The following is a 25,935-nucleotide window of genomic DNA, read 5'->3' as shown; positions in this document are numbered from 1 at the left end:
GGTTGAAGTTCAAACCTGGATATTCTTGGCTACTTGGGTTTGGCTTTATAAACTGTTAAGCATTATTTATGTACATTTGAGATTAAGAACAGGTAGTCTTAGTGGTGGTACTGTGTTAGTTTTTTGAAGCAGTTGTGTTTCAGAAACAGCTCTGAGTCAGGCAGGAGCTGGTAAGGTACATTTTGGTTTGATTAAAGTCACAAGTAAAATTTAGAACAAAGCATAGTGTACCAAAATAAAGAAGGTAAAAAGGAGAGAAAAGACTATATGTGCCTCTTACTCCTTTAAATCTGACATGAGTTATATTTAAAGCCAAACTGAGTTGGCAGGCATATAAGCTTGTTCAGAGTGTTGATCCTGAATTGGTGACTACATAGGGAAGATAAGTATAGTATGTACAGTATAAGTATAGTATGTAACAGTACTTGCTTCCTGGAAAAGCTGGAAAAGCTAATCATATGAATTGTCACATTAATAAAGAGGAAAAGTCTTTGTACATATTTTCTTTGTGTTTTCAACATCTGAAAGCATTAATGAGAGTTAGTCTTAAGACAGAATACCAAGCAGTTCAAAGTCAGACAAAATTATATAAAATGAAACAGAACCAGCATCCTGGTTATTGAGATAGCACAAGGCTGTGAGGAAACTTAATATCCACAGCATCCTAAGAAGCCTCTCATTTTCTATTGACATATTTTGTTGAGGTTCCTCTCTGCACTATAACTTTACATCACTTCCTTCACTTTTTTTTTTTTAAATCATTGCCTCTCTTCAGTGCTGTCCCTTTTCCTGCATAATTAAAAGTGAGAAAATATAAAAATAAACAGAGGTTCATTCAAAACATCTAGTACTTAAATGTTGGTAAGAAATTTCTTGGGTCCTTCCCCCTCCCCCGCCCCCCCTTTTTTTTTTAAGGAAGAAAAGTATCTTTCTTATATTAAAAAGAAAGTTGAGATAATATGCCAGTTTAAGTCAGCTGCCAGAATCATTAATCTCTTCCTTCATTTGCCAATTCATATTGTGTAACTATGGATTTTGTAATATCGTTCCTTAGAAAACAAAGGTCTCAAGAGATTTTTTCCTTTCCTCTAAAAAAAACCTGCCAAACATTTGCAATGTTTTGAATCCTAAGTCATCTCCCTCATCTCTAGTCCCTTGCCTCCTATAAATTCATATTAAACAGAAAAGTGTTTTATTGCTCCAACTAGATGAAAATTAACAGCTTCAACAACAACAACAAAAACCCTCTACCTTTGAGGTACCATTTTTTTTCCCACAGCAAAAGCCCAACAAAAAGCATCCAATGTGAAGAATAGGAAATTATGTTTCGACAGGCCAGTCTGCCTTATTCATGAGACTTTTGATCCCACCCACCCCCTGCCCCCCCAATACTAGGAATGCTTTACAGCTTTAATATATTCATCAACAGTGATCAGTATTATCAGTTGTACACATTGATTAGTAACATATTTTATACTTTATGCCATACACTGAAGGCAGCAGACCCAGTAACAGAAGCAGAGCATATACTGTGACACAGATTGTTAAATTCAACAGGTATTACGAATATAACCTTGCACTTAAAACAAATATTTTAGGAAAACTAAAATTTTTGGAGGACTGATGAACTCATGGAGTTAGCAATGAATAAAACCTTCACGTATCAGATTGCCATTTCAACCTCAGTTCGAACTGTTATTTCAGGCCCTTATATTTGCATCATTCAATGCATGAGTATTTCTTTAGTCCGTCTTTCAGGAACAAAGTCTCTCATAATAGGGATAGCAAAGTAGCAAAATAATATGACCATAACTAATTTAAACTATAGTTTTTTTGGAAGGAGAATTTGAGCACTGAGATTTTCACAATCTTTATTTTAGAAATTAATTTTATCAGGTCCAGATTAAGGTATATCGGTTGGGCATGAGGAAGAAATGTGCCAAATCATTTCTTGTTGCTTGTATCTTCTGGAAACATTAGGTTATAAGGGATCACAGTTAACACTACATCTTAAAAGTATTCTTCAAGATTTTCCTTCTCTGATTAGATTTTTTTTTTCTTCCTATTTTTGTTCTCATTCTTCTCTAAAAGATTAGGCTACAACCTGGTCCCTCCATGTTTGATTTGTTTTGGTTTGGGTTTTTTTGCATTGCTCTGATGCAAGCAAATGCTCCGCTGACGTAACAATGCCATCTTTTATCCGATGTGGCATAGGATTAGGTGCTAAATTATGTCACAAGCAGGATGGAGCTATCTTGGCAGACAGAACTTTTCTGATGACAAAAAAATACCGTGTTTAAAAAGCCGTTCTGCACAGACTGAGTCAGCCTCCAGCCATTTGAAAATCAAAGGTCAGGAAATGTAGGCTAGAGGTATTTTTGTTACCTTCACTATATCATGTACAAAGTATTCGTCAGCCACAGCTCACCCAATAATTGGGGTTTGCGTGAACCCAAATTCTGTTATGCATATTTAAAGGTTATGTCTCTGTTCAAGAATATTATTCAGATTAAAATATGAATTGAGATAATACATTAGAAACAGAGCTAACCTTGGGTTCTTTTTTGTGTCTGACAATTGTATTTTAACAAGCATCAGAAAGAAAAAAGCAAACATTTTTTAGCCTGACTCTTCTAATGCATTTTTAATTTGCATGTGCTTTCTCCTGTCATTTTAAAAAGACAATTTTAAACAGGTTCAAACTTTCTCTCAAAAACTTGGCTTGAGGTATTTAGTTCCCTAGATGCATTGGTGTTAGCTGCAATCCACCGTAATCTGCATACTTTGCATGAATGTGTAGGTTCTCTTTCTCAGAGTTTAATGCTTTTAATTTTATGTTAGTGTGGATATCATGCCCACGCATGCCAGCTAAGCTGTTATGTAGACATGGATAGCTCTGTGCTAAATGGGATGTGTACAATATGAGCATGCGTAAAACAATGTCATGTAATTGTGTCCACTGGAAGGTCAGGCCCTGTAACATATCCAAGAGAAAACTATTTTTCTCTCTTAAAAAGACTAACATATGAGCTTCAAATGTATTAAATAACTCTTGGCCAGTTGAACATGAAGAAATAATAAGGTGCCAGTAGACACAGAATACAGTGGTGGAATGAATTTCAACAGCAGTGATCTGACACACAAGCTGCTAGCCTCAGTGCTGTAAGAAACAGCTAAATGCCTCACGTTAAAGCCCAACTTGTTTCCAGATGTTTCTATTAACACACCTCATCTTCACTGTCTAGCGCAATGGAGGCCGCCTGAGCAATCATTATTACTTAAAGAGGTTATAATTACATACGGAGGTAGTGTAACTGTTGTGTACTAAATATTGTGTTAAAAGTTTTATTGTGGGTTTTTTCAATTTATTGATGTCAACCTCAGCCTTGTCATCGCCTGCTCCCACAGTATGGCTCACTTTTGTAACTGAAATTCATGCAGGGTCAAGGTCAGCGTTATCTAACCGAATAAGAAGTAATTTGCCTTCAACCTAGAGCGGATTATTTAGATATCTAGACAGAAACCACAAGATGCTTTACCAGATTTCATGTATATATAATATTAACCCATGCTCTAAGAATATAATCCAGCATAGATTAAATTTTATACATGTGCATTTACAAAAACACACCCTAAAAATAACAAGTGAAATGAATCTGGTGCTCAAGTCAAACTTAGGTTTCAGTTTCTAATCTTCGAAAATTATAGAATAAAAATGCTCTGAAATACTTGGGTATTATAGAACCTCCTAGCATTTGAAATGTTTTGTGATGCAGTTTCAATCTTAACCCTTTGGGGTTGCTCTGAAGAGCATTCTTACTTAATTCAATGTACAAGAGCTCTCTCCTTAACATGCATGGACACAGGATTCCCTAATATCATCAAAAGCCAGCAAAACTATGAATGGAAGAAATCCAGGCTTTGGAGAAGACGAATGTTCTTGGGGGCTTTCATATTCTTGGAATCAATTACTACAAAATCCATGAAAGTAAATTAAAAGACTTCAAAATTTGGGTTGATGAAGTGTCAGATTGAAAAGGTCTTTACATGCATTTTTCAAACATTAGGCATTTATGATTGAACTCCCAACTTATTCCAATACATTCTCTTCACAGTAGTGACAGTATCTTTGTTTAGATGAGTAGAGAAAAAGGGGTAGCATTTTCTATAAGGATCAAGTTTAAATGAAAATGTGGCCTTTGGAATTGATGGAAAGTTTGTAATAAATAACCATATCGCTCTGGATATGCGAATCATCGATACCCACACATCCAAGCAAAGCTAAATAAACCATACTCCTTTGGCCTAAGAACACTCTCTCAGTTTGGAGGAGCTGTTCCTATCCCTTCCAAGGATTACACGAAGGCTTTATGGTGTTTCTGGTCTGGTGTGACCATTGCCCTAGTTGTTTCCTTTGGGGTGGAGAAAGAACTTTTATCTCCTCAACAGACTGATTAAGGCAGAACCGTCTTTCAGGCAACAGTTGAGAAAAGAAGCGGATGCAAGTTATCCCATGAGAAGCATTCATTTCAGACACAGTGCAGAAGGGATCTGGCTCACTAAAGCTGTTTCTGAATCTAGCTTGTTAAGGAAGATAAGAAACAAGGCAAGAAGGCCAAGGAACAAACCAAGGAAGAGTAAAGAGGCAACACTTTTTTTCCTAGTCACTTAATCTCCACGTATGAGCAGCACAGTGGGGCTTCAGCGGTAGGCTGAGGCAAGCCCTCTGCTGTGGAGGGGCTGATGGCAGCCTTCCATCAGCTGGAAATTATTACAGAAGGAATGACTTATATTGTACAAGTTATTACTGGATAGTTCCCAGAGGAGTTAATGCAACTGTGACCTAATTAAACCACATCTCTGACGTTCTGCTCTTCTATTTGCATATACATGACAACAGCAATATAATACAATAATCCTTAAAGTAAATCTCAAAATACAGCAAGGAAGAAAGCAACAACTATAGTGGCAAATCAATGTAAGAGAGTAAAAGCAGAAGTGTTTTCCACATTTAAGTGACAGTCATTGCAAATGCGAACACTATACTGTGAAGGTCTTGGGAAACAATCTAACTAAACAGCTCAGGTAGACAATATGATGAAAGAAAAAACCTACTGAACATAATCAGAAGCTGATGCACAATAGCAAGGTGCTGGAGCTGATCACACATACACACACGCACACAAGCGTTTACGTCAGCTGTAACAGTTCAAGAGGAATATCTTGAATTTTTGAGGACTACTCATTGAAACCACCTGCTGGACATAAACTGGAGGTCAAAACAATGTGCCACATTTAAAGATTTTAATTTCTGGGTTTTTTTCATTAATTTTATTAGCTACATGTTTCTTCTCTCAGTTTTTTTTTAATCCTGAATTTAATACTATACCATTAGTTTTGGGTATGATCATACCCTAGTAATTTTAACTATATTGTTATCAGGGTGTTACTTAGCTGTATTGTTATCAATGCTACTTAGCTGTGTAACTGTATTTGCACCTTAAACTAATATCCTTTATCTTTTACTGTAAGATCTAAGAATAGGACCTCTACATAAACTGTAGAGTAAATTGCATAAAGATGAGTTTACATTGCAGCATATTAGATCTCTGACTTGTACTCCACTCAGTTAAAAGTTATACCACCATTTGTTCATACTAGCACTGAATGCCATTAAATGCAAACTAATTTAAAACCAATAAAATAAATTTTTTGTTTTAAGCAAGCAGCCCAACATCTTTCAAAGAAAAGATAATGCTCTTACAGACAAAGATCAGTCGTGCAAATGGTTAAGAACTTACAGTCATTTGGCAAGTATTTTCGGAAAAGGACAAAGACTTCATCTTTCAGGGAAAGATCAATTACCCATATTTCAGAAGAGACTTTCTGACACAGCTAAACTGCCGGCTAAGTTTCCATTACTGCATATTTACAGGCCCTGATATTTTGTCAGAGACAGGGTACTAAACTAGAATGATCCAATCTGTTTAATAGTCTGTAAGCTTCTTCTATACACATTTCCTTTGCTCGCCAAGTATTTACTTTTTGCTGATGCAACTAATGTATACCTACAGTCTGAAATGTATTACCGCGAGCAATTCAAGTCTGCATGCTGGGAGCCACACAGCAAGAAGAGACCTAACAGTAAAGGAACCAACAAAGGATGAATGGCCAAAGAGTAGTGAAAGATGGAGTCCAACAGCATATTCTTGCCTTTCAGTTAAAAGTGTTGTGCTGGGTTTTTCTTGAACTACATACTTCTCTCCATTCTGAGCTTTTCACCACTTTATTTCAATCATTAACTCAATTTTCACTTTAACTTTACAGTTCACTTTTGGAAACAATCCAAACCATTGTGTGGAGGGTAGCAAGGCAGAAGGAACATTTACTGTTTTAAAGGATTACCAGACTTAGGTGCTACATTTCTAGGTGTTGCTTTTCAGCAGTGCCATTGTACCATATTGTCTGCTATTTCTCTAAGTGTCATCAACTTGTCAGCTCATAAGCAGGTGTAAAGCTTTGTTCCTCCTCAGGTCTCATGTTCAGTGAAGCCAATGGAAGTCTGCAAAGAGTGTTGTGTCAGGAGTACTTTTTTTTGCAGGGAATTTAAAGGTAAACATTTCTCTTCAAAATTAATGTCATTTGTTGCTATGGCAAAGAAAGCAACAAAACATTGCTAAATGGAGTATTAAAAGTCCTGAAAACAGAAGAGGTGCCTGGGAGGCTGCACTCAGGAAGCACTTAAAAGCCTAAAAATCACTGGAACGTGCAAGTAATGGAAGCAAATTATAAAATAAACCAAATAAAAATATCCTGACACAGGAAGATGAGTGTTCCATACCCAGCCACACACATCCTAAATTCCCCAGTTGATACTTATGTCAGAAAGCAAAGTCCTCAGTTTGACTTTTTATAAAACAAATATATATTCTCATAATGCATTGAGATTTACTAAAGAACAGATTAAAATCTCAGATTTGTTAAAATCAGTGATGTACACAAAGCTGTGATAGTGAGTGGCATTTCTGTATATCCAGCCCTCATTAGGTATCACAGCAGGAAAAACGGGTGAACAGTTTCACCCCAAATCAAGCCACTGTTATATGGGACTGTTGTCTTAGTGACCTATGTTATCACTTCAAGCAGGGTTATACTATCTGAAATATTAGAAATAAAAGGATCTGTAGTGTTCTTAAGAGATTCTCAGCATACATTGCCTCTTACATGAATGCAGTACGAGTAAACATAAACTGAGCAATTTTCAGTGCTACTGCACTGAATTTAGAATCCGATGCTTCATGGTTTAACTGAGAGATAGCAGGAAGAACTGAAGATCATCTGTGTCTCAGGTCTAAAACAAACATCTCCAGTTCAATATGTGAATGATTCCCGAGGTGTTATTCCAGGAATAGATGAATCATTGCAGGTAGAGGGGAAGAAAAAGAAAAAGATCATTTACACTATTTCAGTGGAAGAGATATCAGTGTTACAGTCTGGATTTATTTTCTTCTAAAAAAAGACCCTGATCTGGAAGCCTTCCAAGAAGACCAGAACTCAATAGTGGGTAAGGTATTATAAAAAAGTAATAAAGCTACATGCTGTTTCTTCATAGCTATTCATCTGAATAGAGGTAGCGAGGCAGAGAATTAGGACTTTCAGCTTCACTGAATGCTGTTTCTGGTAATTCTAGTCAGGTTGTTTAGCTGTTGCTTCTTCAGGAATGAAGTGCAAGAAGAGGAGTAACTAGCTCATTTCTGATTATAAGCCAGCAAGGTTATAAGGCTGCTGTTGCTATTGCCTTTTATCTTAGCACAGTAAACAAGACATCAGCTATCATATTACTTTTGACAATAACTTTGATGCAATCTTGGTTCCTTCTTGCTGTGGATACTGTGATCAAACTCTATCTCATTCTAAAATTGTATTAAGCACACCCAGAAACAATAGTGCTTCTAATTTTTTATCCATGCTTAAAGAAAATCACATCTTGAAAGATTAGATTTATTTAAAGATAAGTAAATGAAAATACAGAAAACAGAAAATGTATTTGTTGCTTGGTGGAAAGTGTGCTGTATCTCCCAATTTTCAAATATGCTGAATTTTAACTATAAAGTTGTTTAAATGTCATATACAGCTGTGTGAATTGAGCATATAGCTATGCATCTTGGGACAGAGGACATAATCTAAAATGAAAAAAAAAAAAGGTGCCAAATTGTGGACTCCTAAAATATCTTTCCCTGCTCCTCCTCCTCTCCCTCTCCTGTTTTACTTCTTTCCCCTCCCCCCAAAACAGTGGTTTTTACTTGAACTTGTCAAGTATTTCACAGTTTCTAAAGTATTTAGCAATGAGAATCTAATTGGAAAGTGCTAGGTTCTTTTTTATTACACTTTATCAATATTGTTAAGGGAATGATGTAATTGTTTGGGGTTTGGTGAAGACATTCCATGTCACTTCAGTGTTAATACCAGGCTGGAGCCTTCCTTGTCTGCCTGCGTAAGCTAGATAAACACAGACCTGTGTGCTTTCTTCTCATCTCAGGATACTTACTCAGAGAGATCTTGGAACATATGCCTATTGCGAGCTAAACATTTCACTTTTCATTTTATCCATGTGCCAGAAATCCATTCCTTGGATAAACACTTTACATACTGACACTCTTAAAGTCACTAAACACGATAAATAAAGAGAGAATACATCATTTCAAAACCGATTAAACATTTTCTCACTTGTGACAAATGAACAGCTATACACTGTATGGAGTCCCTGGAGCAAACATTCCATTTTCTTTGTCTTTATTTTGTGTGGAAGATTAACTTTCCATTTCAGCTCATCTGTTGCACAATTGAGCTTTTCTAAAATACACATTGCTGCATGTTCCCCAAATCATTATTCATTTTAGAAACATTTTTGTTGTAATTGCTGCAAGAGCTTTTCTTTTAGGCTTCCGTATTTTTATGGAGATATCAGCTTTAATATTTTGTACCCAAAATTACAAACAAAAAAAAAAAAAAGAAGAAAATTTGTAGTTTTTACTGAAAGCTAAAGAAATGCTATCGTGGGGTAGACCTGAACTTACACACGGGCTGAAGTTATCCACTTCAAAAAGGAAAATCCAAGCACATTAATCACATTAATTTTGCTCCATCTAATCCATCACTTTTCCTTTCACTACTTGCTTGTCTAGTCATCCTATGCATTGCTGTTCTACCTATGATTATCCAAATGTAACTAATCTTTTATTTAGCTTTTTAAGCTCTCATCTTCTTTTACACCCACCCCCCACCAAAAAAGATCCCAAGCATTTTATTTCTAAGCCCAATTAAAGATCTTAGTGAAATAAATGCACATAATACTAAAACTATACCATGAAGCTGTCTTCAATATTTTAACAAATACCAGCAATCTGATTAAGAATTTCAGTGGGAAGATGGAAGAAAGAAAGAAAGAGCAATGTAGCCTAGATAACAGTAAAAAATAACTTTGCCTTCATGTTGTCCTAGCATAATTCCTCATGTGTTCCACAAAAGGTTTTGCATGTGATGTTATCCTTGCTAGATATTCACAGTAAAGAGGAATAACGAAGCTGAATTTTCTCCTTTGACAAACTACTATGTAAAAGGAGCTGCTGCACTCAACATAGGGGTAGAAGAAAGAATTAGGACAAGTCCAAAGGAGCAGACCAAACTCAATGAGAATCCAGGGAGCAGTTTGTTTTCTTACCCCATATTGTGGATGCTAGATATACCAATAGGAAATTTTTGATATGATGGTTCTAGTGCAGTCAGGGAAAAAAATAAGAATGGAGAGTGAATTAGACACCAGAAGACAGTGACAAGTCACAAGATTTCTGAACAGACTGCAGATCCCCCTTGTCCTTAGATGTCTGTCAGCTGGACAGACTTTTGGACATGTAGTCTAATCCATTTTCCACAGGAAAAGCATTTTCATTAAAAAAGCAGTCAGAGATCACAAAAATCTCTTCTCCTAACAGCAGTTTCTTCTCTCAAAGTTTTATTGTGAAGGAGATTTTTAAGGATAAGAATTATGTAACTCAGCAGTTAAACAAACCCAAAAAATGTCAGGAATGTCTTTCATATACTTGAGCAAGAGGTATGATACTAAGCCAAAGCAATACTCCCTTTGTTCCATTTTTTCCATCATGATCCCACATCACCAATGTACCACTCAGGGAACTACAATCTCCTTACAAGTAAGAAGGGAGCTTCTTGTGGCAGAGGAACATCTGCTCTCCCCTTGGCTTCCTTTTCAGGTACTATCTTTAGTACATGGCCCAAGGGAATAGAGAGAAGATGTGGTGCTGTACCAGGAGATATGTCAACTGCACTGTGGCATTGCAGCAGGTAGCAGATTTGGGCATTGGGGCCATAGAATGGCTAACAAACCATAGTAAAAATTAGAACCTTTTATAGTGGTATATTTTACTGGAATCCTATTGAGAGACTTCTCAGCTCTGGGAATATATAATGAATATATTCATTAGCATATATTCAGTGGCAGTTGTAGCTAGTACAAAAAGATGATGCTATTTTTAGTGAAAGAAAAACAAACACAGACTGTCAGTTTCACTGAATCTGGACTATAAATGGTGTGTGTCATATTTTGGTCTTCTGCTGGGACAGATAAAAATCTGTCCCATTTAAACACTGCTTCTGGAGAACACTGCCAAACAATCAGAAGAAACCACAAGTTGTGCAAGGCAGTGAAGTTCCCAATTTTGAAAACTCTCAACTGCACACATCTGTACTGAAATTTAATGAGGCATTTTGCTTTTTGCCACAAAAAAATATTTGAAGATCTATTAGCAATTGTACAGAGGAAGTCACATTTAACTATATATATCATTAGTATATTAAAAAAAAGATTTCCATTCTTTATTTTAAAGCAGACGTTTTATAAGCACAGGAGATGGTACCTAATGAATAATAGTTGTCTGGGAATGCTACGTGTCTGTCAAATCGCCATGATTCTGGTGTAGTTTTCTCTCAGTCCAAATATCCTGAATTTATCTTTACATAAGGTAAAGACAGGAGTCACGTGCAATATTTCTCCAATGGTAAGCTATAGTCGCCTAATATAGGTGTGCCTATATTCCTTCAATTTTTTCTTCCTAATTGTCAAATTAAAATCGACAATAAATAAATATCACTTAGTTTTCTGAGTGCACTTCTTTCACTATTCAAAAATACAATAATGCTGGCTACCAATACAGCAACTTCTACCAAGATATATGTTTCAAAAAAAGATTTTACTACATTGTTCTTTCTTACCTTTTATGTGCTTCTGTCAGTGACTTCTCTTCATTTTCTTGGTCTATTTTAGCTGTAAAAATACAATCAAAGAATTAGCTACAAGGTGAAAGATAAAGATGTTGTTTCAGGATAATGTTAATTGTAAATATGTGATGTATAAAATGTACAGAAGGCACCTGAGGATATACTTATGTACATCAATTCTGAAAGAAAAAAAAAAAAACCACAACAAAAAAACGCCCAAAAACACACAAACAAAACTACATGAATTTTGATATCCCTATTAAAAAAAAACCCAAAACCACAACCACAAAAAAACCTCACAGCAAGTTTTGAAAATTAAAAAAAAAATCTTGCAGTAATAAAAACAACAACCAAGTCATGAATGTGACTTAAAAACAGATCTTAAAAAATGATTCTGAAAACTTAAAGAATACGGGAACAGGTCCAAGAGGAGGAAAAGCTGAGTGAAGAGCAGGAAGGATTCAGCCTTATAGCTTTTCTAAAAGTTGCTTGATAGTTACAAATAAAAGCTCTCTTCCCTCTCCCTGCACACACCATCTCCCTGCACACACCATCTCCCTGTACACACATCAGTTAGTGAAGTACTAGAACCATAGTGGGCCCATATTGAAAACATGACTGGTTTTATATGCAGAAAATTATCATTTGGTGATCATGTGAAGGAAATTAAAAATACGAAACTGTCACTGCCACACATTGGTGAAAAAATGACCTATTTTCCATGTGTTCTCTCATATTTTATTTTGTACCCATTTCGCTTAACTTAGATGGGTATTCTGATACACAAAATCTACAAGAACATGCATATTAACTTTGGCATCACAAATGTGCAAAGCGATAGTACAAACTGCTCTGTACACGTGTGCTTAAGTGAGATTTATACTTATATAGTCATTCAGGTAGCACAACTTAAATCCCATTTAAGATCTGCACACTTTAACCAAAAGCTTTTTAGTTTGGAACTTGATTCCCCTTTTCAGTCTGCTGGACTACTGGTCTGCTAATTTGCACAGAGAATTTTAGGATTCCCAAGAGTCAGAGGGTTTTGGGACATGAAGAGGCTCTGAACTGTCCTGGAAACAAATGTCAATGGTACAGAATTCATATAGAAATCTAAAAAAGAAGAATAAACCTTTAAGCTATTTTTCATTCCACTTTCCCTACATAGCTCTACAGTAATAATTCATTAAAATTATTTTTCTACATTGTAGACACACCACCTTTGAAAAAGGAAATCGTGATTTTAAATTTGGCAAAAATGAGAAGAGCAATGGAATCATTAGGGAACAAAGATAGCCACTATTTTTCTGTTACAATGTTTCAATCAACAGCACTTTACAAACATACACTAACACTAAGAGAGACGTGAAATCCGTAGCAAAGATACACAAATGGAGTTTCCCTATTCTTTCCCCAGTCAGAACAAGGATCAGAGCTATGTGTGATGCTGCAAATGCTTTTTATTAGTAGTAATGCAGTCTGCTGAGTAGGGTGAGCAGTGCTTGGATGTTTGCAGCAGCAAACACTGTATTTAGTAATCATTACTTGAAGTCTCGGGCTCCATCATTGTTTTTCTGAAAGTGAAAAAAACCCCAGCAAACCACAGAAAACTTGAGGGAGAGCTGGGTAAATGTTCTCAAGGAAATTCAAGAGCACGTGAAGCCTGCCTGATTACAGGTTTCAATACCGACTTGAAACTCGGCCCAGATTCTTCAAAAGGTTTGGGGGCTCACAAGCCTTTTGAGTGAACTTGGGCCCAGTGTTGAGTGAATCTGGGCTGACTTAGAGTTTTTCTTGAAAGCCTTGCCTTGGATATGAAACCAGGTGAAACCTGGCAGCTGTGACAGAATTTCATTAATTTTTTTTTTCCGCTTCATACTTCAATCCTGAAAGTCAAGGTATGACTTGTAAAACCATATGGTGCAAGAGAGAAGAAACTGCACACAAACTCCCTGGATGAAGGGAGATCCAATATCTAATTCTGCATTAACACTTTCCCTAAGTATTTGCGGATACAACTTTTAAAATAAATAATTCTATTACTGAAAAATGTAATTTGGACTCCTCTCAGTTAAACAATGCTTGGAAATGGTGGCTAGCATGTTCCGGCCTAGGACAGTCTTTTAGAACATACATCATATTCGTAGGATATAACTCTTTTTATAATTTCCAGGATTGATGGGATATAACATCACCTGAGCTGTCCAGTTTTCAGTTTTTTCTTCCTTATTTCAACTGTTCTGCACATGCTTACAAACAATTATTTACCCACCAACAATGGAGCAAATATTCCACAATTTACTTTTTGAAAGAGTGCAAGCACAAGATATTATACTGGGCTTATCAAAGCATGTCAGGATGTCCCCATTCTGGAGCAAATTTTGTTTCAATTAAAAAGGAAAGTTATTATGGTCCACAGAGGAAGGAAAAAAAATACTTCAGGTATCTGTACTTTTAATCATTTCATAGAGAATGGATATTACACAATGAAAAGAATCTTGGGAATCCCTGAATGATGCAGGTGCGTGTTATAGCTTTTTTAAAAAAAGTAGTAAGCACATATGCATAAGGCAGCTACTTTACCCACAGAGAGAGATTTCATCCTGCATCAGATCACCTCTTGGCATTAAACAGAGTCTTGCAAGGAAAGAATTTTCTCTAAAAGAGAATTCCCTTGTAGTCTGTTCCAAATACGTGATGACACTTCTAAACCTTTTGCATGTTATCAAAAGGATATTATTCAAGTGTAAATCTGACTTGCAATCCATTTGCTTTCTCATTTTTCTAGACATAAAAAGTTAAAGAACAGTATGAAAACAATTCCGCTTCCACAAGGCAACAGGTGGCACCAGTGAAAGAGAAGAAAATATGGTACGTACACTCAGGGATGTGTGTCAAAAGAAAATATTCAGATGACTGCTTTTGCACTAGTATACAGTAAACATCTGAAAGCTGTGGACAATGGCTAGTCAAAGGCATGCTTTGAGATTTAACCAGCAAGGGAAGAAAGCCTCCTGTTATCAAAACCACAAAAGTCTTACTATCACCTGGATACAATGGAATAACTATTAGATGGTGAAGCAGCTGGAGATTCCTATAACTTCTGGAACTGGCCACTAATATGATCACCTGATATTAGTGGGTTTTGGTATTTTGCTCTGTACTAATCACCCCATTGGTAAATTGCTTTCAACTCATTTTCCTGCCTGAGTAGGAGAGGAAAAACAATTCAGAGTTATGACAGATTCAGCTGAAGTGTCCCAGAATGCATTAGACTTTACCATTTCATTCAATATAATGCATCTTTACTGTCACTTCTTCCTCCAAAGCAGTTCATCACAACTGTAAAGAGTGCCTGAAAGGCAACAGTTTGGCATTCTTCCTTCTTGGCAGCCTATATCAATTAAGTGCTAAGTACCAGCTGCAAGGTGTCCATCTCGGGGGAACAGTCTTGGGAGAAAAGTTATTTCTTTTTACAAAAGAGAACTCCTTCAACAGGTGAAGTAAAAAGGAAAAAATCCCTAGCTGCTCCACAATGATCCTACCATAGCAATGGCTGATACAGGAGAATTGGTCATTTCCAGGGATACCATGGCAGTTGAGCACATCTGAGTGCTCCATTCTGCCACTAAAATTTCTCTCTATCTCTATCCTCAAGAAGCAAGATTATTTCAGAAAGTCTTACTGATTTTCTTTGAAAAACATTAAAAGAAGTCTTGTAGTCATCCAGTAGCCATATCTGCTTTCATATACAGTCAGAATCCATCAGCTGACCATAGCAGCAACTGCTTGCAGGCTTTTCTGACACGTGGAAGAGTTCCCACTCCTGGGTGAGTTATCTTTCCCAAATGAAAAGATTCCATATTTTATTGACTCATCATCTTTTCTCCAACCCCCTGCTAAGAATAGTTTTCTTGATCCTTGACACTAACTTACTAAATCGCCTCCAAATACACTGTTCCAAATCTATTAAAGACTATATCATACCAGGAAATACTAGCCGCTATATTTCATGTAATGCATCAGTAAGCAGAGGTAAAACTTAGTGCCTGCATACACTCAATATATTGTAGGGTTTTATATGCAGCTCTCGTAATCCTGAAGACATATATATTCTGTAAAATCCACTTAAAAGCATATAGTTGAAAAATTGAAAAACATTGCCATATCAAGAAAAGAACATTTTCAAGTGAAAGTGACCTCTCATGGAGCAAAGCTGCCTTATCTACTATTTACAACATATACTGAATTAGTTATCTTTTCACTTTTTCTTTTGAAAGCATCTTTAACGCCTTTTTGTTGGATGATGTTCCACTGTTTGCCTGCTTTTTCCATTCAGATGCCTTCAGATTATTTAAAGATGGTCTCACTTCAGAGCAAGGTCTATACTTCCTAAATACTTTATACATTTGGTCAAAATTCAAGTACATTCCTTCTTCCCTACGTCATCCCTTACCAAGCATGAGGACTGTACTGTATCCAAGACTCTTTAATCAATTCTTTTAACTACAGGAATATATGTATATGTATTTCTTCAAAATTTACTCACATCAGATGTTCTTATTTCTATCTTATCACTTTTTGTATTTGCTTAAATTTACTGCTTGATATTTTATAATTGGGGCGTAAAACTTGATTTCATACAATTCAAAATGAGCTTTCTAACAAGGCCTCACAAACAAAGTCTAATTAACTTAATTCACAAAAAGCTCTGTTGTTATCAGCATATACCCACATTCCAGAATGATACATGCCATTGTTCTGTGTGTTTGCTCTTCCAATTCTTTTAGATTAGAGTCCTGCAAAGATTACATATAAATTTCTGCAAAGGCACATATATGAATAGACATACTAAAGTGACCTATGCATTTACGAATATCTGAAGCATCTCACAAAACTGAATGTGAGAAGTATACAAAGGCGTTCTAGAAAATAACGGTCTTTAGCAGAACAGTATAATTCACTTTTCTGCAAATAGTCTTTTTTTTTTTCTTTAAGAAGCCTAAAAAATTAAATTAAATGAAGAGTGGTTCAAAGGTAAGGACATAAAAGCCATTTTTTGACCACAAATTATCCCCTCTGACCTCAATGGCAAGTGACATTTTCGACCTATTATGCTAAAATCTCTGCAGGAATCAAACCACTCTGTGAACTAAGAACGTTGCCAAGTATCTTCTCATTTTCAGTCCAATAGACTTACTATATTCATCTCCTCCAAATCTAATCATTATACCCTCTGCATTAAATCTGATTTTTAAAAAAATTATTTACATGAATATATCTATTTTCTGTATGTGCAGACTATTTTCTGTATGGACAGATATTGCATATAAAATCTGTTGTCTCTATTATCATTTGTTGCAATTTCTTGTTTGAAAGTGTGGCATTTCACTCTTTATCATCTCTTCCAGAGGATTTAAAAATCTTAAGAAATACTTGACCTAAGACTAACTGGGAGGTCAAAGACTTACAACAACTGTTTTAAACTGGGACTATTCTGCCCCTGTGCTCTATACATATTATTGAAAAGGAGTGGAATTTTTAGATATTCTTTTTACTGAAAAAAAGAAAACTATTTCTAACATTTTTACAAACCCTTGCTGCAGATTTACCAGGATATTTAAAGAGGACATATTTTTTCCACAGTGATGCTGAGTGAATAGTAGCTGGGACTTTGAAAATATACCAAATATCTCCTCTGGCAGAGCCGCAAACTCCAAAATGAAAACAAAACTAAAAACAAAATTGAGGGATAAACTTTCTTAAAAAGCGTATGGAACACCAGGCAGTTCATCTGTCACTGCTGACCCAGCTCCCCTAACATGTGAGGACCTGAGGTGCCTGACAAGAGACCATGAGGATACCTTCTGTAGGTATCTCATGCGTATGACTAGGACAGAAAGAAAGTGAAGATAGAGAGAGAAAATACTGGATGAACAACCACCGCAAGCAAGGGCATGTAGTTACACTGGTTATTATTAGAGTCTAAGGTTCAAGTTTACAAGACCTCTGCCAGAGCTCCTAAGAGAATTCCTCCATTCTCCTTGGTAGTACATGTACTTTTAAATGCCCCCAGAAAACACCAAAATAATACTTACAGCTATTTTATTTGGCAATCAGCATACTATTCAACACTGTGTTTTGAAATACCTTGAAATACTAAAGCAGAATAGCAGGATCAGTAGAAAGCTCTTGAGAAAAACTACTTTCTTCCCCCCTTTACACTTCTGAATGTGTTTTGCCTCAATTTTTGTATTTTGTTGTTGTTTGTTCTCTTTGCATGTTTTATTTAATGAGACAAATGTGGTTGGAGACATAAGTAGCACTGGGAAGAACTAAGTAGCCATTTTAGATGGAAACTATCGAAAAGGAAGTGGGTTTTAGGGAAGATTGTAAAGAAAAGTTAGATGATCATTAATTTTTAAATGATGACAGGGGCTCATGCCTAGTGGCTTTGTTAAAAAAAAAAGCATTAAAACTTAAGCTTAAAATTGAATATGCAATAAAACCAGGAATTTCGTGAGAAAAATAGACTCAAAGCTAACAGTTGATAAGAATTACCAGTGTCCTTTATGTGCAAATGTACTAGACAAGCATAGTCATAAAACAAGTTGACCCTTTGGTTCCGATTCAGAAATTATTCCAAGTAGACCTTGTAGGTCTACTCAAACAGCATTCAAATGCCCTCTCAGAGCTTTTGTTCCACCAGAACATTTTGTTGTTGGTTTGTGGTATGATCTTGACCCAGTGATTACTGTCTGTAGTCACCGTCTGGCCCCAAACCCTGTTGCAATTTAAGCTATTTCTGCTGAACCAGTTTCAAAGGGCTATGAGTAAGAAGATGCACGAAACTGCCATCCCTTCTGATCTCCTGATCTCTCTTAAGGGAATATCACATCTTCTCAGGTAATTGAATACAGGAATGCATCTGAGTAATCTCAGATGGAAGGCAACAAGAATCCTTTCATCTGCTTGTCTATGTCCTAAATCTTTTTGCTTTTTTCCTCTCTTTTTATTTAAAGTGTTAACTAGTATTTGTTTATAATTAGCTACGAATATGCTTTCCAGTAACTTTCAAGCAGAGCCAGGTTTTTTGGTTTGTTTTTTTTTTTTGTTGGTGTTTTGTTTTCTTTTTTGACAGATACAATGCCTTTTAAATGAGTCATTAGAGCTACTTTGCTATAGTTTTGGGAATTTCTATTTACACTGAACAAAGATCCAAGTACATTTGGATGGTTTATTATCGGATACATTCATGCTAAGAAAGCTTTGCAAGAGAAGAAAGCAGGATTTCTTCTGGGAATTCTAGCAAGAGTCTTACATCCTTCTGTATTTCCTATGACAAATTCCCAGAAGGTTATAAGCATGAAGAATACCCACTCCCTCTCCCCCTTTTTCTAAGATTTTCATACATACATGAAAAAGAACATTTAAATACTTAATTCAGACCCCAGTTTCTTGAAGATAACTGGGGATAGGGCATCTAATATGGACATTTTCCTAATTATGTTGTTCCAGTTTTTTCAACACCGATGATGAGTTAAACACAGAAACATTTATATTGATTCCAACCAATTGCACTTCACAATGACTTTACGCTCTCACACAACAGGAACAACTCAAATTATGTGCTAGCCCCATAGATTGTGACCAAGATCTATGGAACCACAGCTTAAACTCTCAGTGAATACATGAGCACTGAAAGTTGATCTTTGTTGAAAGTTAAAAAAAATTTAAACTTAATAACAACAGCTTCTATAAAAGGAGACTGACTTTTCAAATTAATAGCTGTATTAATTAATAATAGCAACAAAAAAACCTCAGCATAAGTCCTATGTATCCCTCATACATGTTGTGTTCGAAGATGTGAACTCTCTCCACATTTTGCTATTTGTGTCCTCTTTTAATCCATCTCAGGCAGCAGTCTGGTAAGAAGATAGGTTATTTGCCACCCTTTGAAAGATGACATCTGCTGTCAGCTGAATGGAGGGAGAAGTGGGACCCAGAGCCAACACTTTAAAAAAAAAAAAAAAAAAAAAAAAACAACACTCCATCATACTTAGTTATGTGCATTCAGCAGCTGCTCACTATGTTGTCATATGTCACATTCACAGAAGTAAAATACATTGTATTTCATGTGCAGCTTTGAGCTCCTCACCCCGTGTTCCTTGCTACTGATTCTAAAATCCTACACTGCTCAAAGGTCTCAGTCAGATCAGGACTAGGTACTAAACAGATGTGCGGTTAGCTAGCATACCGAGGACTAAATATATGTTATTAGGTACAGCAAAGATACTGCAAGAGATTTCAGGCCTGGTTTAAAAGGAAGGCTGTTCAGCTGTAAGCCCGGACTCTGCAGTGCTGAAGAACATGTCATGCCATAGTGATTAGGGCTAATGAAGGAGCTAAGTACTTTTACTTAAGCTTTAATGTCTTCCTCTTATTTTTCCTTCTCCATCCCAAGAACTATGTAGTAAAATCAATGTTATTTGAACATATTTTGGATGTTACTAGAGAAGAGATTTAAAATGTGAATTAATTTCTCCCCCCCAACTATCCACAAGTTTTTGGCGATTTCAGTAATCTGTTGTATTTATTCAGAATATTTTGGGGTGGATGATTTGTATCATGCTATTGTGACACTCATGCATTGATCTGTTCCCAAGTGATGCCAAAATACCTCTTTACTCTACCACACCTGTGCTGTCTGCAATCATTATATCAATGCCTACAAAAAAAGACTAAATGAGGTCCTGTACCAAAGGCACAAACAGCTGCCAGCTCCGGTCTAAAGGTTTGGCCTTTCGTGGACTTTGAGGCAAAGTGAAGCCTGTTTAGTGCTGCAAATACAACACAATCTGAATTGGGATTATTATGTAATAATGCACACCAATGGAGGTGCTGACATCTGAGGTAGGGACAAGTTTACACAATACTGACGTTAAACTATTTATTAGCATTTAGATGTCAGTGTGAGATTAAAAAAATACTTTCAGCACTCAAAGAACAAGTTTAAAAGGTCTTTCAATAATCCAGCAAAAAGAATACTAACATAAAAATGTAAACATTCATAGAATTAAACTATGTTTAAGTGTGAATTCCTGTCATCTTTTGTTCTAGTGAGTTTATGTTGCTCGCTCTTCATATTCCTCTGACATTTTCTGCTAAAATAAAAAAAAATTTTTTTATCTTAGTAATGAGTATATTTTGATAATAATAATATTTAAAGTGAATTTCTCCACATCAATCTACCAATATCCAACCTCTTAATGTTCTGTATATTTTTTAAAAAAAGAAAAACAAAAACATTTATTCGTGTATATTCCTAATGGTGTTTTAGTCATATTTTCTCAAATTATTTTTAGAAAAATTATGAAGTAGTGCTATGTTCTCCCTTATATTAATCAAATTATAAAAGCAACATTTAAGGAAAATGGAATCTGCAAAATCAATCATTCTGGGTTAGAAAATGCCAGAATTAAGATTACCCTAACAGCATTCATTTCGCAATCATCTACAGTACTTCTGGAGCCAGGAACTGAACCCAGCCATCCAAGATTCAGTCTGATGCTTTATTCTCATTCACAATCCATCATTTGATGATGCACAGCCTTTTGCTGCTTGACCTAAAAGAACAAGTCACGGCCAACTATCTGGTTGCAGCTACAGTGATAAATACAACACACTTTGTGATTTATACATTCATTTACTAACGGTTTGGAAACTGGATCCCTGAATGCTCTTCCTGGCAAAAGAGGGAGATGGTTACAGACAGTTCACCCAAGAGGACAATTTTAGCATCTTTATTTTGCAAGATCACGAGGATGTGGCTAGAATTTGGGTCTGGAGAAGAGTCTGTATTCTTGGGTCCAGCAGAATGAAACCTGGGGCTGGCATTCACTAACAAGAGCAGAACTGCAGAATTTTACAAAATAAGACTAGAAGGAACCAAAGGCTGAATGGTTACCTTGTACTCCCAAACTTACAATCATACTGGAATTATTCTCAATGTTTTCATATGAACTAGCTAAACATCAGAAAATTATGTTTCTACTTCTTCTACAAAAAATGCATTCTAGTGCTTAAATTTCCTACATCATAATGCTTTTTCTAAAGTCTAAAACTAATTATATTGGTTCTTCTGAATATGATATCGGATGACTTGCTCAGATTTGAAGTCTGTGACATTTGAGTTTATAGAATCTCAGTGGAAAAGCTGTGATTCCAACATATTGCCTCTTCCCAGTTCCCAAACCAGACTTACTTTTCTGAGGGACTGATGGTTGCTGCCTCCTATCATAAGTTTCCTGCCTTATCAGGCTGACAGGAATGCACAGCCTAGCTGGAGTCCCAACAGCAAACACCCAAAGATTGCTTTTCACTGCAAAGTTAACCACAGTTAAAACCTGGGGACTGAGACTCATTTGTGGTTCATGCACACACAATTCTTTCAACATGAGCTGGCTATCCTATCAAGTGGGGACAAGGTTAAAGGATTACTAACTGCTAATGAAATTTCTCTACAAATTGCATGATGATTAGCGCCCTCAGTATTTCCCCATCATCCCGTGTGTCAGACACATTTTCCCCAGGAAAAGAAGTGATTTCTGAAGCTTTCTAAATCAATGGATGTGATCTCTGATGTTTTTGTGTCCCTATCTATTCACAACTACATACAGAACAAAGGAGAACAATACAGAACATACAGAACAATAGTGTTTTTCTTTGCAATCTCTCTTATTCAAATTGTGATAACTTGTGGGGAGTAACTCAAGGACAGCAAACTTCGGTGAATATATACCCTATATTGGGGAGATGCAAATAGTACTTTTAAAATTCTACAGTTTGGTCTGAATAACTTTTCATTGGAAAAGGACCGTTGTTCTACTAAATTTCTTGCTTATATTTTATATCACGCAAATACTGGAAACCATTAAAGAAATAGTTAGAAATATGTAACAAACAAAACAACATGATTTTTAAAAGTCTTGTATTTTCTGACAATTTCTCCCCAATCTCCTTTTTCGAAATAGCTCTTCTTTTTTTTTTTTTTTTTTTCCCTTTTCCCTTTTTAAACCATGTGGCTGTGGAGAAATTCAGGAAAAAATTGTTAAAATTTGTAAAAACAAAAGAACCACATTATATACTTTTTGACTGATGATTTGCAGCATGTGGACCCAAAAAGAGGACAGAAAACATGGGAGAACAGAGAGGATTGCCTTGGAGGTTTTGAGGCACACAGACCCTCAGAAATCAAATGCACAGGATAAAGCATACTTGCAAATATCCACTAAGCCAGTGTAGAGAGGGTAGGACAGGTAGTTTGATCTTCTGTTAAGTAGAATGATCATTTTAAGAATGACCTCAAAGCCCATCAAAAAAAGGACTTGGCATCCTTTCACTAATTGCATATTTTAATGAATATGCTGGTTATTTAGCCTACTGACTAGGCTGGCAAGACCAATGCTGAACAGCCTCAATCACGTATACCACTAGTGTTTTCATCTAAAATGTTATGACTCTGAACACATTCGTGCCTCTTCGCTTTCTTTATCTTTCAAATGAAATAATCTTTACAAGTAAGCTAGTAATATACAACCTTTTTGTCTCTCATGAATCTAATAAAAGTGTTAACATTAAAAAAAAGATTTTTTATTAATACATCAATCTACAATACAACAATCATCTAGACTAGTTACAGTAACTTAATTCAAAGTTATATAACTGTGCCAGACAGTAACTATTCTTATAAAGCAGTGCCTTTCTAACCCCTTGCCAAGGATATTTAATTTGATGTCCAAGGTTTTTTTTGCCTATGGGAAAATCATTTTCCATTTTAGCTGCTAGCAACAAGTATAAGTGAATACGCTGTAAATAACTAGCTACTTTGAACTTTTGGGTCCCATTATGCACACAAGTTATCTACTTTGAAAAGGCATCATATAAACATGCCAAATTATTCAACCCTATGAAAAATGCTTTTCATCTGAATTATAAGTTAAAACTTTTTCTGACTTTAGAGAAACTGGAACTTGAAAAGATAAAAACTTAAAGCTTGATTTTTCTTTGCCCAGAGCATATGTTATATAAACACAAATCCCCAAAAGGTGCCAAGAATTGTCCCTCTGTTTTTCTAAATGATCATGTGTGCAGTCTAGCTGAAAAGACTCATCGATTATGTCTACATAAACAACAAAAGCCCTTAGAAAAAATATCTAGATCAAAAGCCTGTCAAACACTGAACAGGAAAGAGAAATCCTGCTTTAAACATGGCCTCTTTCAAGTCTGAATTCAATCCCATGAAGTAAAAACAAAGGATTTCATAATGAAAGGTATTTAAAATTACTTTATTTTTGGAACTTAACCAGGGATTCTTTTTTCCTATATGTTAACCTTTGTCTTTCTTACATTGGGACTGCAAATTCTGCAAAACGTGCCTTATAGTTTTAAATAAATGTAGAAATCGTTTAGTCACAGTCTACTGTGTTCACAATACACATTTCCAATTATTTTCTTTAAAATGCGACAATGATATTTTTACTGACATTACGGGTTTCTCCTTTTGTCAACCACCCGACAATACCAGCAGCAAAGTTCTTAATGGATGAGATGCATTTCTTTTCCTATTTTTTTTTTTTTTCCTCTTTTTCCTCACTTTTCTAAAATACAGACACATAATCAAGAAAGGAAATCTCATATCCTTGCAAAAACAGAACAGATTACTACATAGCTTATATATAATTATGCTCTGGAAGTCATAGTCAGAAATTATAAAGTAAGCTAAAGTATAGAGTCAAATACTTCTAAAAGTATGGTTTCTAAAAGAAGTGAAAGAAATTTAACAGATATATGTCTGATGAAATATAATCCTCATGTTTGATTACCTACTATGTTATTAAGGTTAATAGGCAAACATATGGCATGATTTACAGTATACCATTAGTGATCTCTTTCAAACCAACTTGTGATTTGATTGTCCCCTATCTATATATATAAATAATAATAAACCTAATCTAAAACACTTGCTACATGTTTAATCATGCCACTAATGTAACATTTATATGTCATATACATAATCAGAATCCAAGCAGTTCATACCTACTACTGCTGGAGACAACATCCTGTTTGCCAGGTTTGGCTAATAGACCTTTGTCTTGGAAAACATCAGTTTACATTTGATGGTTCAAAATGGTGGTTTTGCTCAATTTATTCACTGTAATTGAGAATCCTATAGCATGGATCACTATATACTACAACATATGTACTCCACTTCTTATAATGTTTGGATAGATAGTCATCTTGGATATTCTAACCAAGAAGAGATAAATGCATATCTGACTGGCCTCTCAAACAGAATGCACATTCAGGTAATAATGATTTCTATATATGATAGCTCATTAACACAGCTCTAGGCCAACAAATTACTGACAGTTCCATTGAATCAGCACTAGAAACTGACTTTTCACATAACTTACCTGTTCAGGAGATAACAGGTCTGTCTTCTACTACAAAATGCAATATCAAAGCAGAAGCAGCAGCAAAGTGGTCAAGAAAGTTAAAATTACATTGGTGTACTCATTAGGCCATTATCACCCTGATGCATTGAATTCTAATTTGTATCAAAAAGTGAATTGGCCGATACAGAGTATACTCTTTCAGAGTAGTATTTCAAGAGATACTCTGATATACTGCTAGTCAAAAATTAATGTTATCCATACCTCCTATATACCTTGCAAAAGAAGGGTCTAGTAAAGCATCGAAAGCATAGTCTATTAATTTTTCAAGTGTTTTCCTTCTAGTGCACAGGATGCCAGTTCATCAGGGATATTTCTAATATATTTTCTCTTGCAGTGTTTTCCACTAATCACTTCCAAGTATTTAATATGGATTTGCCTTATATCTGGAAAACTTTTAACTACTTTTGCTATGCTTACACCATTTTTTTGGCGCATACAAAAGAATTATTTCTTTGGAAAGAAGTTAATGAAACAGATCCAGCTTCAATAATTTTTCAAGGAACAAAGGTTGTAAAATTGTTTTCTACTGGAATGTTGAACTTATCAGAAGATCACGCACTCAAGCCAATAGCATTTGTCTTTGCTGTCATGCAAAAGAGAGTCACCTACAGTACAACAGAATCATTTTGCAAATGTTTTAGAACTGTGTGGCATCTGATTAAACTAATCCACATCTTTCTATGATGCCAAAATAAACAGTCCCTTTCCCACAATGTATAAACATTGTTCCCATAACTTTCCTTTGAAATGTCATGAAAAGGTTAAGTGACGTTTCATTATTTACCTTGACTAATGAATTGCTCCATACTGTCTTTGAAAGGCTGAAGGTGCTCTTCTAGTGATAGCTGATAAACTTTTGCTGCTTCTGTCTCACACGCTGAAATTGAAGTAACAGATTAGGTTAGGGTGACACATCATAGTACGGATCTGCATACTGTAATGAAAGACACACTTAAATTAATGCATAGCCAGTGAAACTGCTGGAATATGTGCCTCAAAAACACGACTTCAAGTACAAACACTATGATAATATATTCAGGAACAGTTATGTTCCTAGTCAAATGTTTTTGACCAAAATATACAGATAACTTGTGGCCAGTGTGTAAGTTCAAATGAGTGGTAG

General features: G+C 35.7%; 1 protein-coding gene across 1 annotated transcript in view; it reads right to left on the bottom strand.

Annotated features, from left to right (window-relative positions):
- The window catches only part of FMN2 (formin 2), a 161,391-nt gene that overhangs the window by 24,029 nt on the left and 111,427 nt on the right, over positions 1-25,935 (bottom strand). Inside the window, exons 14-15 of the mRNA XM_075146530.1 lie at positions 25,597-25,689; positions 11,290-11,341 (exon numbers count right to left, since the gene is read on the bottom strand). Coding sequence (XP_075002631.1) covers positions 11,290-11,341; positions 25,597-25,689 — 145 coding nt within the window. The remainder of the gene's footprint in view (positions 1-11,289; positions 11,342-25,596; positions 25,690-25,935) is intronic.

This window comes from Calonectris borealis, chromosome 3, assembly GCF_964195595.1.
Source record: "Calonectris borealis chromosome 3, bCalBor7.hap1.2, whole genome shotgun sequence".
In the NCBI taxonomy this organism is placed as follows: Eukaryota; Metazoa; Chordata; class Aves; order Procellariiformes; family Procellariidae; genus Calonectris; species Calonectris borealis.
Note: the sequence above shows the minus strand (reverse complement) of the source record. Positions and strands in the feature narration are given on the sequence as shown.